The sequence below is a fragment of the Colobus angolensis genome, unplaced genomic scaffold (assembly GCF_000951035.1).
Source record: "Colobus angolensis palliatus isolate OR3802 unplaced genomic scaffold, Cang.pa_1.0 Scaffold239, whole genome shotgun sequence".
Lineage (NCBI taxonomy): Eukaryota > Metazoa > Chordata > Mammalia > Primates > Cercopithecidae > Colobus > Colobus angolensis.
The window spans coordinates 1,138,923-1,150,482 of NW_012115588.1; the positions used below are offsets into that span (position 1 = coordinate 1,138,923).

General features: G+C 54.6%; 1 protein-coding gene across 1 annotated transcript in view; it reads right to left on the minus strand.

Annotated features, from left to right (window-relative positions):
- Positions 1–323: 323 nt before the first annotated feature.
- Positions 324–11,560, minus strand: part of NFAM1 (NFAT activating protein with ITAM motif 1) — a 57,745-nt gene continuing 46,508 nt past the window's right edge. The window contains exons 5-6 of the mRNA XM_011945121.1: positions 4,302–4,391; positions 324–2,547 (exon numbers count right to left, since the gene is read on the minus strand). Of these exons, the coding sequence (XP_011800511.1) occupies positions 2,488–2,547; positions 4,302–4,391 (150 nt within the window). The 3' untranslated portion in view covers positions 324–2,487. The remainder of the gene's footprint in view (positions 2,548–4,301; positions 4,392–11,560) is intronic.

The window sequence follows — 11,560 nt, forward strand, 5'->3', positions numbered from 1 at the left end:
TGCCCCAGCTTGTCTCTGCAGGCTGTCAGTCCTGGGAGCTGGGGAACAGGTGCTTAGTCCTCTTTGTCGCCCACAGAAGTCTCAGAACATTCTTACCCCACCCTCCCTTGGGTCAAAGCCCTTTAGGGTCCCGTCCTTCCACGCTGTGCCCTCCTTCTCCTCCTCCTCCTCCTCCTAGCCTCTCTCCTTGCTCACTGAAGACTTCAGCACCCACTGCCTCCCAGCCTTGCCCTGAGCCAAGCACAGACGACCACCACGCTGGCAATGTCTACGTCCACCAGAGGGGTGATGAGTCAGCCCCAAGAACCTCCTAGGCCACAGGAAGGAGTTGGAATTTTATTCCAAGTGAGGTAAAAACCATGCAAGGTATGGAGCAGGGGAGGGCCAAGGCCAGGTGTGGGTTTAATCGGGATCTGTCGGGGTCAGGGCAGCCACAGGGAGGCCGTGTTTGTGATGCCTGGGCCAGGGCACGGTGGTAAAGTTCAACCCAGGCTCCCCTCTCTACCCCTGAAAAAGACTGGAAAATGCTGAGTCCTAGCCAGAGATCCAGGGTCCAGGAGCTGAGGTCAGAGAGGCCCAGGAGGTGGGGGAGGCAGGCCCAGTGAGGTGGTGCTCTCCTGGTCTTGCTGGCTTCAGTATTCCCAGGGGAGCTCACTGCACCTTGAGCGGCATTGTCCCCCATTGCTCTGACCCTTGCTCCTGCCTCAGGCTGGTGGAGCCAGGAGCCTGGGAGACCCCTGTGCACACCTGGCAGCTTCACCTCCCCAAACAGGCCTGGAGTTCATTCAAATCCAGCCTCTGGGAGCAGGGGCCTTGCCACTCGGTTATGTGAGCCTGCAAAAGCCTTCCTTGCCGTGTGTGCTTGCAGGCGGGGGCCCAGAACTAAGCTGGGAGGTCACTGACTGTCCTGTGGGACCAGAGAAGTCTGGTGCCACCCTAGCAGGACCCAGGGACTTCTTCTGGGCCAGTCTGTGCCCAGCCTCTACCACCAGCTTTCCCTTCTCTGCAGGGAGGGGCGTGACCTGCAGAACCAAAGGTGCCTCTGTGAGCAGGTAGCCCAGTGCTGCTTGGGGGCAGGGCCAGGGCCTGTGCCTTGGGTATCCCACCCTCCCTGGGCACATTTGGGGTTGGGGCAGCCCATACAGTGGGATGGGAGAATTGACCTGCCCATTTCACAAATGAGCAAAGGTGGGAGAACTCAGGGAGACATGCGGGAGCGGAGGAAGCAGAGCCTAACAGCCCGGGGCCATCCGGACCCCAGCCACTGCTTGCCTGTGGATGCGTTTCTGGCCACAGTGCAGGACTGCTGTCAGGAGGAAGTGAGGGTGATATGGGCACTCAGAACAGCAGAAATGGCTCAGGGCCAGGCACTAGGGAGCCACTGTCCCCATGGGGCCGGAGCTTCTGCCTCAGAGGGACCTTCCGGCTGCCCTTGAGGGTCCCAGCACCAAACCCCACAGTTGGACCACTTGGGACCTCAATCCACAGGGGGCCAGAGCTGGGGCCTATGGCAGATAAAGACAGAGCAGGAGGAATGGATGAAGCCACAGGTGGTGGCTTTGGGGGGACTGCAGGCCAGACAGAAGGGACTTTGGGGGACTGCACATTGGGTAGAAGGAGGGACAGCTGAGGTCCTGCAGTGGGGCAGGCCTGGAACAGAGGGTGACCAAGGAGATGACACAGTGCGCATACAGGGCCAGACCAATGGGAGCGGGGACCCTTGGGGGAGGGGGAACTTCAGGCCATTCATTCAGCTCCTCCCCTCATCCATCCCTCTGCCCTCATCCCAAACATGCCATAATCTCCTTCCTCACCAGCTTGTACCCAAGCCCTCTCTGCCGCCAGCCTGCTGACCACCTCTCAGCCATGTCCTGGGCCTCCAGATCTGTCCCTGATCCCAGTCTTGCCTCTGCGGGGTCCATCATCCTTGTCTGTTCCCCAGACCTCCCACGCCAGCCCCTGCTCCCACCCTGCCTGGCTGCCTCGTGCCTCTGGCCCAGCTGGGCAGGTAGGGGTTTGCATAGCTGCTCCCCAGCTCCTCCACACCTCGGCTCCCCACACAGCGCTGCTAAGGGGCCCTTGCAGGGACCTCCCTCAGCTCAGAGGCTGCCCTGCTGGCTGAGGTGCCAGCTCTCTGGTGCCAAGAGAGCATGCTGCTCTGTAAGCGTGAGGCGGTGAGCAGGGCTCTGGGCAAGAGTGGCATCCAGGAAAGCCCTTGAAGACTGAGGGGCACTTTGCTGGTTGGGCCAGGGAAGAAGGGCCTGCCTGGCAGAAGGAACAGCCTGGGCAAAGGCCGCAAGATGGAAAGCCTTGGCGGCTGGGGCATAGAATGGGGGCAGTGGGGCATGCCAAGGCAGGAAGGGCCTTGAATGTGAGATGATGGGGTATCCCTGGCAGCCTTAGTCCCAACTCAGGTCAAGTCCTTTGGTGGCAGGGGCTGCCCTGTCCTCTGACCCAGGGCAAGCTCTATGGGCAGTGGAGCCCATCCTAGAGATTTTCATAGACCAGGTTAAGTTCGCCATCATCTTTGAATCTATGCAGTCTCTCCTGGATAGAAAAGAAGAAAGGGAGGGAGAGAAAGAGAGAGAATGACCATTAGGTAGGAAAAGAATGAACTTGCACTAATTTAGTTTTAGCCAGAGGGCAACAGATTACTTCCTGTGTAGCTTTGATGGGGGGCCTGCCCTCTGTGTCCAAACCCACCTCCCCAGCCTCTCCCCCACCACGCTTCCCACCCTTGCTCGCTGCCCTCCATCCACATGGGTCTGCCCTTCCAGCCTCAGAGCTTCCCCCACAGCTCTGCCCTCTGCCTTCTGCCCTCTGTGTGGGATGCCCCTCCTCCCAAAGACACATCTGTTCCATGACTGCCTCCTACTCATCCTGCCTGCGGGCTCATCGTAGGGTCCGAGGGACGCCCTCCCTCCCTGTCCTGGCTGGTCCCTCCCAGAAGACCATCCCTCACAACAGGGCTACAAATGCCTCTGTGTGTCCATGGGGTCAGTGACCTGTTCCTGCAGACTATGGCTCCCAGAGTGCAGGGACATGCCTAGTTCTCCTGTCTAGCACCCCGGGGCCTGGCACAGGGCGGGCACTGCCTGAGATGGCCCAGGTATCCCTGGAGATCCCCGGGTCGGGGAAGCCCTGCTTTCACTCAGGGTCTAGTTGACGGCTGAGTATAGAAAGGGCTTTGAGAATAGGCGATTTAACAAACAGTGCCAGCCTGGGCCAGAGAAGGCCAACTGCCAGCCGCCCACACCCGCTGATGGATGCTCCAAGAGGCCTGTGGGCTCCTGTTCTGGCTGAACAACACCTCACACTTCACAGTGCTGAAAGCCCTGGTGCAGATGTTATTCAGCTTGGAACACGTTTGAATTCAGGGGCAGTTGGTATTGCAGGAAATCATTGCTCATCCACTTTACAGATGAGCAAACAGGTTTAAGAGAGAAAGTATGTGCCTGGTGTGGTGGGCCCGTTAATCCCAGCACTTTGGGAGCCTGAGGCAGGTGAATCACGAGGTCAGGAGTTCGAGACCAGCCTGGCCAACACGGTGAAACCCTGTCTGTACTAAAAACACAAAAAATTATCTGGGTATAGTGGTAGGCACCTGTAATCCCAGCTACTCGGGGGGCTGAGGCAGGAGACTTGCTTGAACCCGAGAGGCAGAGGTTGCAGTTAGCTGAGATCCCGCCACTGCCCTCTGGCCTGGGTGACAGAGCAAGACTCTGTCTCAAAAAAAAAAAAAAAAAAAAAGAGAGAGAGAAAATATGATTGGGTAATATGCCTGAGGCCCTATCATGACAATCACAGAGCCCTGACCAGGCCAGCCCAGCTTCTCCTAGCTCACACTCTAACTCCAGACTCTAGCCAACACCAACCTGGGGGCAGCTGGCAGCCTAACACCCCTGTCTGATTGGCCAGTGTGGACACTGTGCCCAGTGGTAGTTACAATAGCTCACAGTGCATGGGCACAGCTTCTAGGCAGCTTTCTCAGTACAACATTCTACCCTCACTGAACATCTATGAGGTAGGTACTGTTAGGTTGCTCAGTCTGCACACAAGGAGATTCAGACACAGAGAAGTCAGACACCTCGACTAGGGCTGCACAGTGGCTAAGGGACAGAGCAGGAACTCCGGCCCACCAGTCCTCCTAACCAGCAGGCCAGCTGCCACCCAGAGAGGGCTGGGATTCCACAGCAGGTGGCTCACTTCCATGTCCCATTTGCCCCCCGCTCCCACTTCACCGGTGACGGGAGGGTCAGATGGAGTGAGAAGCCAGGCGTGGGGTCCCAGCGCCTGCGTACCTGGGAGAGGGGGCTCTGCTTGGCGGTGGGTGGGCAGCCATCCTCACTCTCGATGCAGGCGTAGACCTCGGTCTCGCGGTGCTGCAGAGCCTGCAGGAGACGGGGTGCCAAGATCAGGGGCAAGTGTGCAGAGGGGCAGTCCCCAGCCCCAGCAGCCGGCCCCCTGCCTGTTACACACCCCACTGTGGGACCCCAGGCGAGGGCAAAGCCCAGCCATATCTTTTCACCTGCCACCCCCTTTCCCAGAATCACCTTGCCCCTTCCCTGCCTGTACAGGGCTGACCCCTTTCTGTTCTCAGCCACCTCCCTAACCCCCCTTAAGGTCCTCCAGTAAAGCCTTGTATTCCACCTGGAGGGTTCTATCCAGGCTTCCACCTGGCTGGCAAGAGGAAGGGCCAGGCCTCCTCCTGCTGTCCCTAGGCTCTTAAGAGCCTTGCAACCAGCAGCCTCCTGCATGATAACTGTGGCCACTGCTCCAACAGGATGTCCCCATGACCTCTGCCTTTAACCCCCTGTTCAAAGCCCCGGCCCCTGTGAGGGTCCTCCCACCCACCCGCACCCTCTAGTTCTCCCCAACCCCCACCCCAGCCTGTATTCAAGGATAACCCAGGCACCCACTGGGGTCACACTCCCTGGCCATCGAGCGTGTGCCCTGCTGGGGGATTCCAGAGTCTGGTCCTAGTTCTCAGCACACCCCTCATCCCCCTTGCCTGTTAATTTCCTTTCATGTCCCTCAGCCACACCTCCCGGGCCACCTGGGCTGCCGTCATCACCCATATGCGCCTCCCTGGAGGTGTCAAGCTCCTGCCACCCACTCTCTGACCACAGGCCCCCCAAAGCCCAAGCCTCCTCCCAGGAAGCCCGGGTGAGTGTCGAGCTCAGCTGGGCTTGGAGGCCCTGCCTCTGGCCTCATGGCTCCTGCACTGGGTCATGTCAGAGTCCTACTCCCATCAGCATCTCACCAGACTGGCAACCCCTTGAGGGCAGGGACTATGCCTAGTCTATCTCCAGGTTTCTGATTATACAGCTGTGCCTGGCACAAAGGGAGCAGCACCAGATGAACTACGGTGAGGGGGCTTCCTCATCACTCGGTTGTGTCCTAGGCCCACTCACTCTTGGCCCAGCTAAGAGAAGCCTAGCCAGAGACCTCAAGATGGTAGAAAGAACTGGGACTTTAAAGTTAGACAAGAGTAGGTTCGAATCTCGGCTCTGACTTCTGACAGTCTTAACCTCTCCATGCCTCAATTTCCACGTCTGTGAGATGGGAATAATCACATCTATTTTGCAGGTTCAATGCATGATTAAATGAGATATTGTGCACAAAGGGCCACGCACATAGTCAGGGAAGTAGTACGTGCTTAATAAGCTGCTGTTGAATGGTCAAGAGAGGTATGATGCCTGCCCACCTCCCCTCTCTGGGATCACAAACTGGACCCTCCCTCAGAACCTGTTGGGCTTCAGAGCAGAGCTCACCAACAGCCTAAGCAAGAGCAGAAGCTTTTCCTTTCTGAGTGTACGTGTCATATGGATGCCGGCTGGTTGCCAAGGAGGCGGTTTCCCTGGCAACAGGCAAGCAGGGGTTGCTGAGGCAGGCTGGAGAGACAGGTGGTGCTCAGAGGCAGGAGGAGGGCGGGAGGCGGGAGGGAAGGAGGGAGGGAGGCAGGCACCAAGAGGCAGCTGGGCATGAAAATCCAAGTAATAAACCATTTGGCGTTTGGGAGACCCTCACTTCAAGGGCATCAGACACGGGGATGGTGGGGCGGACCTGGGGACGAGTTTAAGGGGTCTCTGAGCCAGAAACAGGCTGGGTCTGGGGAGAGGGGCTTCCAACCTGCTTCCTTGTAGGAAAGGGACCAGGGCTGCCCCAGGAAGAAGCCTCATTTCCAGTGGAGAGAAACTTCCAAGGCCTGCCCTGCCTTGTACAGCTTTCATGCCTGCCCGGAGCACCAGCCACGGCCTGGCACCCAGGATGGGAACATTCCTCTGTGTTCCTGGGCTCCCAACCCTCCACCCACCCAGGCCCAGACCCCTTCGAGGTCTCACAGATCTGACAGTCTATCTGAGCTGGATGACTCTGGCCACAGAGAGAAGGGAGGGGAGCACCCTCCTTGCCCATGTCTCGGCAGGGGAGCAGATCTGGGGTTCCCTCTCCCTCCTGTCCAGCTCAGCCGGGCTGCCCAGAACATATGAGCCCAGAGAGGGCAGGCGATGCAGGGCCAGAGAAGACTAGCCTGCCCTGGGACGCTGCAGGCCCCCAACCCATACAGTGGGGCAGTTGGGGAATACGCAAGTGGGTGGTGGTGCAGTGGGCAGGGCAGGAGCAGCTGCGGGGCTGAGGGCAAGGGAGGCTGTGGAGGTGGCCACCAATTAGCAGCTGCTGAGTGAGACCTTTGACAAGTCCTGACTGCTGGAGTGCATTTATATGCAGGGTATGACCTGTATCACCAGACTGTGAAATGCAGGGTGCAGCCTTGGCAACAGGACACCCTTTGAGCCCCTGAACCATCCCCTCCTGGCCCTCCCTTAGGTATATCTGCCGGGAGATTGCATAGGCCTTGGAGTGGACCACTTGTGGGGCTGGGGCTGGGCTGGGCTGGGCTGGGGGTTGGGGGCTAGAAGCTGGGCTGGGCTGGGCTGGGTGTTGGGGCCTGGGGGCTGGGCTGGGCTGTGGCTGGCCCGGGTGTTGGGGCCTGGGAGCTAGGCTGGGCTGGGCTAGGTTGGGTGTGGGGGCTGGGGGCTGGGCTGGGCTGTGGCTGTTTGTATGGGATCGAGGCCCTCCAGGCCCTTTGCCTCCTGCTGCCCAGTGGGCAATTGTGCCGACCCCAGTGGCCATCCAAATGACAGAGGCGTGAAGTCAATGCCGAGGCCTTCCTCCAAGCAGGCTGAGGCTAGAGCTGAAGTTAGCATCCCTGGACCTGGACCTAGTCTGAGAGTCCTGGACATTGGGGGTGATGGGTGAGATCTGGGGGTGTTGTTTGGGAAGGAGCACACTCCCTGGAGAAGCAATTCAGCTCTAGACCAGGCACTGGCAATGGAGAGCCCCTAAAGGCCTTCCTCACCAGGCATCAGAGTCGTGTGTCAGAAAGGTCCCTCCGGGGACAGCTCAGAGCAGGAACAGGAGCAGGAGGGGCTGGAGGCTAACAGCGAGATCAAGGATGCTGGGCCAGGCTGGGCTGGGACAGAGTCGCCAGGCGGGTGGGGGGTCTGAGTGCTGCTGCTGAAGGAGGATACAGATCACATCCTGATGCCTCACATTTGCTACTGTCTCCCCTTCCCTGTGCTGGGCCCCGTGGAACCCCGGACACCGTGGGAGGTAAGAACAGGTTTCTGCCCATCATATAATAGGTGACCCCTGAGCACCTACTGTGTGCTGGGCGCCAGGAGGCTCCAGAGTCACAATAATCACAGTAAAAGGTGGCCATGAAGGCACTGGAGAGACTCAGAGGAGGAAGATAGGGAGGTTGGGATGGGACAGGAAAGAGGGGAGGTTGCAATTTTGAAAGGGAAGTCAGGAAAAGGCTGCACCGAAAGGTCCCATTAGGGCAGAGAGCTGAAAGAACGAGGGAGCGGGCCGGGCATGGTGGCTCACGCCTGTAATCCCCAGCACTTTGGGAGGCTGAGGAGGGCAGATCACCTGAGGTCAGGAGCTCGAGACCAGCCCGGCCAACATGGTGAAACCCTGTCTCTACTAAAAATACAAAACATTGGCTCAGTGTGGTGGTGGACGCCTGTAGTCCTAGCTACTTGGGAGGCTGAGGCAGGAGAATCGCTTGAACCCAGGAGGTGGAAGTTGCAGTGAGCCAAGATTGTGCCACTGCACTCCAGCCTGGGCAACAGAGCAAGACTCTGTCTCAAAATAAATAAATAAATAAATAAATGAAATAAATAAATAATGTTTTTCATGAGGTCTCACTATGTGGCCCAGCTGGTCTTGAACTCCTGGGTTCAAGTGCTCTTTCTACCACAACCTCCCGATTAGCTGGCATTACAGGTGCATACCACCACATCTGGTCCTTACTGATTTTTTTTGGTCTATTTTCTCAAACAGAAGTTAGTTAAAATCTGCCAGTATGATTGTGGATTTGTCTATTTCTCCTTTTAATTATGTCAGTTCTGCTTTTTATTCATGTGGAAGGGTGCTCATGGCATATTATGACATGGAAAAAAAAAAAAGCTGTACTGCTTCAATTTGTTTTTTAAAAAACTTTACCTATTCTTTGGGAGGCCGAGGTGGGCGAATCTCACCTGAGGTCACGAGTTCAAGACCAGCCTGGCCAATATGATGAAACCCCGTCTCTACTAAAAATACAAAAATTAGCCAGGCGTGGGGGTGCACGCCTGTAGTATCAGCTACTTGGGAGCCTGAGGCAGGAGAATCACTTGAACCCGGCAGGCAGAAGTTCAGTGAGCCGAGATCACGCCACTGCACTTCAGCCTGGGTGACAGAGCGAGACTCTGTCTCAAAATAAATAAAAATAAATAAAATGAATTTAAAAATAAAAGAAAAAACTTGACATATTAAAAGCATGAATTCGGGGTGGGTCAGACAGACCCACCAAAACCCCCATCCAAGCCTTGTCCTTTTGCTTACTGGGTCTGCTACTTACACTTTCTGAGTCTTAGTTCCATAATCTGCAAAATAGGGTGAACAGTACAATATTGGTTTACAGCTTGCAAACATGCTATGATTTCTTCCATCCGAAATTCCCTGAGCCCGCATTCCCCCCCAGCTCCCTGCCCTTTCTCCACAGCACCTTAGAACAGAGTTCCTCCAGCATTGACAGGGCCCTCTCACCTTCAGCCCCTCTCCCTCTCCTTTCTGTTTCTCTCTATAGGCTTGTAGCCCTCCTCTTCGCCAGAACCTTCCTTCTCAGGGTCACCATTGACTCCACATTGTTAAACCAATGGACGGTTCTCAGCCCTCACCTTCCCTGATGAATCAGCAGCATCGACACCCTTGAGCTCTGCCTCCTCCTCAACACACTTTCTTCACTTGCTTCCAGAACATTCCACACTCTCCTGATCCTCCCCTGCCTCACCACCACACCTCCTCAGTCCCTTTCATTTGTTCCTCTTCCAGAACCAGTGGAACCCTGAACTGTAAAGATTGGAGTAAAGGTTGGAGCCCATCCTGGGACCCTTTTTCTTCTTCACTCCCTTCGCCAGGTGATCTCATTTAGCCACAAGGTTCCGAAGACCATCTATATCCTGACAACTCCCAAGTTTATATTTCCAGCCCAGACATCTCCTCTGAACACCAGAGTCAACCCCACTTGAATATCTAAACAGCATCTCTCTCAAACCAAACTCAGATTTTTTTTTTTTTTTTTTTTTAAGACAGAGTCTCGCTCTTGTCGCCCAGGCTGGAGTGCAAAGGCACGATCTCGGCTCACTGCAACCTCTGCCTTCCAGGTTCAAGTGATTCTCTTGCCTCAGCCTCCTGAGTAGCTGGGATTACAGGTGTGGGCTACCACGCCTGGCTAGTTTTTGTATTTTTAGTAGAGATGGGGTTTCAACATGTTGGCTAGGCTGGTCTCGAACTCCCGACCTCAAAGGATCTGCCCGCCTTGGCTTCCCAAAGTGCTAGGATTACAGGCCTGAGCCACTGCACCCAGCCAAAAAAAAAAAGTTTAATTAGTAAGGATCAATTATTAATCCTTAATGAATGAGAGTGCCCATTCAACAGTTTTGAGCTTCTAATTATATTATGGCTACGTGGTGTTTTTTATTTTTACCTAATTCCACGGTGATCAGAGAGTACATTCTGTGTGGTTTTTAATCCTTTTGAATTTTTTGAGACTTGCTTTATGGCTCAGTTTATATTCTGTGTGCACTTGAAAATAACATGTACCATGCCTGGTTGAATGAGTATTCTATATATGTGAATTAGTTCAAGTTTGTGGATCATGTTGATAAAATATTCCACATCCTTATTTTTATTTATGTATTTATTTATTTTTTGAGACCGAGTTTCACTCTTGTTGTCCAGGCTGGAGTGCAGTGGCGCGATCTTGGTTCATTGCAACCTCTGCCTCCCGGGTTCAAGCATTATCCTGCCTCAACCTCCCGAGTAGCTGGGATTAAAGGCATGCGCCACCATGCCCAGCTAATTATTTTGTATTTTTAGTAGAGATGGGGCTTCTCCATGTTGGTCAGGCTGGTCTTGAACTCCCAACCTCAGGTGATCCACCCGGCTTGGCCTCCCAAAGTGCTGGGATTACAGGCGTGAGCCACTGCACTCAGCCTTCCATATCCTTATTAATTTAAAATAATTTTGTTATGGGGTCTTGCTATGTTGCCAAGACTGGTCTCAAACTCCTGGGCTCAAGCAATCCTCCCACCTCGGCCTCCTGAGTAGCTGGGATTATAGGTGTGTGCCACCACATCACATTAAGCAAATCACATTTAAGTAACCAGTGAGGCAAGGAAGAATTCTCAATGGAAATTTTAAACTGAAAGATGATGAAAATATGACATCAAAACTTGTGGGATGCAGCTAAAACCCTATTAAAGGGAAATCCATGCTGTAAGTGCAGAAATTAGAAAAGAAGAAAGATAGGACATTATTTAAGTATCCACCCAAAGAAGGAAGAATACATTTATAAAAAACCTTCCCCGGAGACTGGGAAACAAGACAAGGATGCCTGCTATCATCACCTCTATTCACCATGGTTATATCAGAGACCTCAGGCAGTACAATAAAGTGAAAACAAAAATAAGGTATCAGGATTGGGCTGGGTGCGGTGACTCATGCCCATAATCCCAGCACTTTAAGAGGTGGGAGGATCACTTGAGCCCAGGAACTCAAAACCAGCCGGGGCAATATAGTGAGACCTCTTCTCTACGAAAAATTTATAAATTAGCCAACTGCGGTGTCTTACACCCATAGTCCCAGCCACCTGGGAGGCTGAGGTGGGAAGATCACTGGAGCCCAGGAGGTGGAGGTTGCAGTAAGCCGAGATCACACCACTGCACTCCAGCCTGAGTGACAGAGAAAGACCCTGTCTCAAAAAATAAATAAATAAATAAAACAGGCCAGGTGTGGTGTCTCACGCCTGTAATCCCAGCAGTTTGGGAAGCCAAGGTGGGTGGATCACCTGAAGTCAGGAGTTCGAGACCAGTCTGGCCAACATGGCGAAACCCTGTCTCTACTAAAAATACAAAAAATTTAGCCGGGTATGGTGGTGGTCACCTGTAATCCCAGCTACTCAGGAGGCTGAGGCAGGAGAATCACTTGAATAGGGGAGACAGAGGTTACA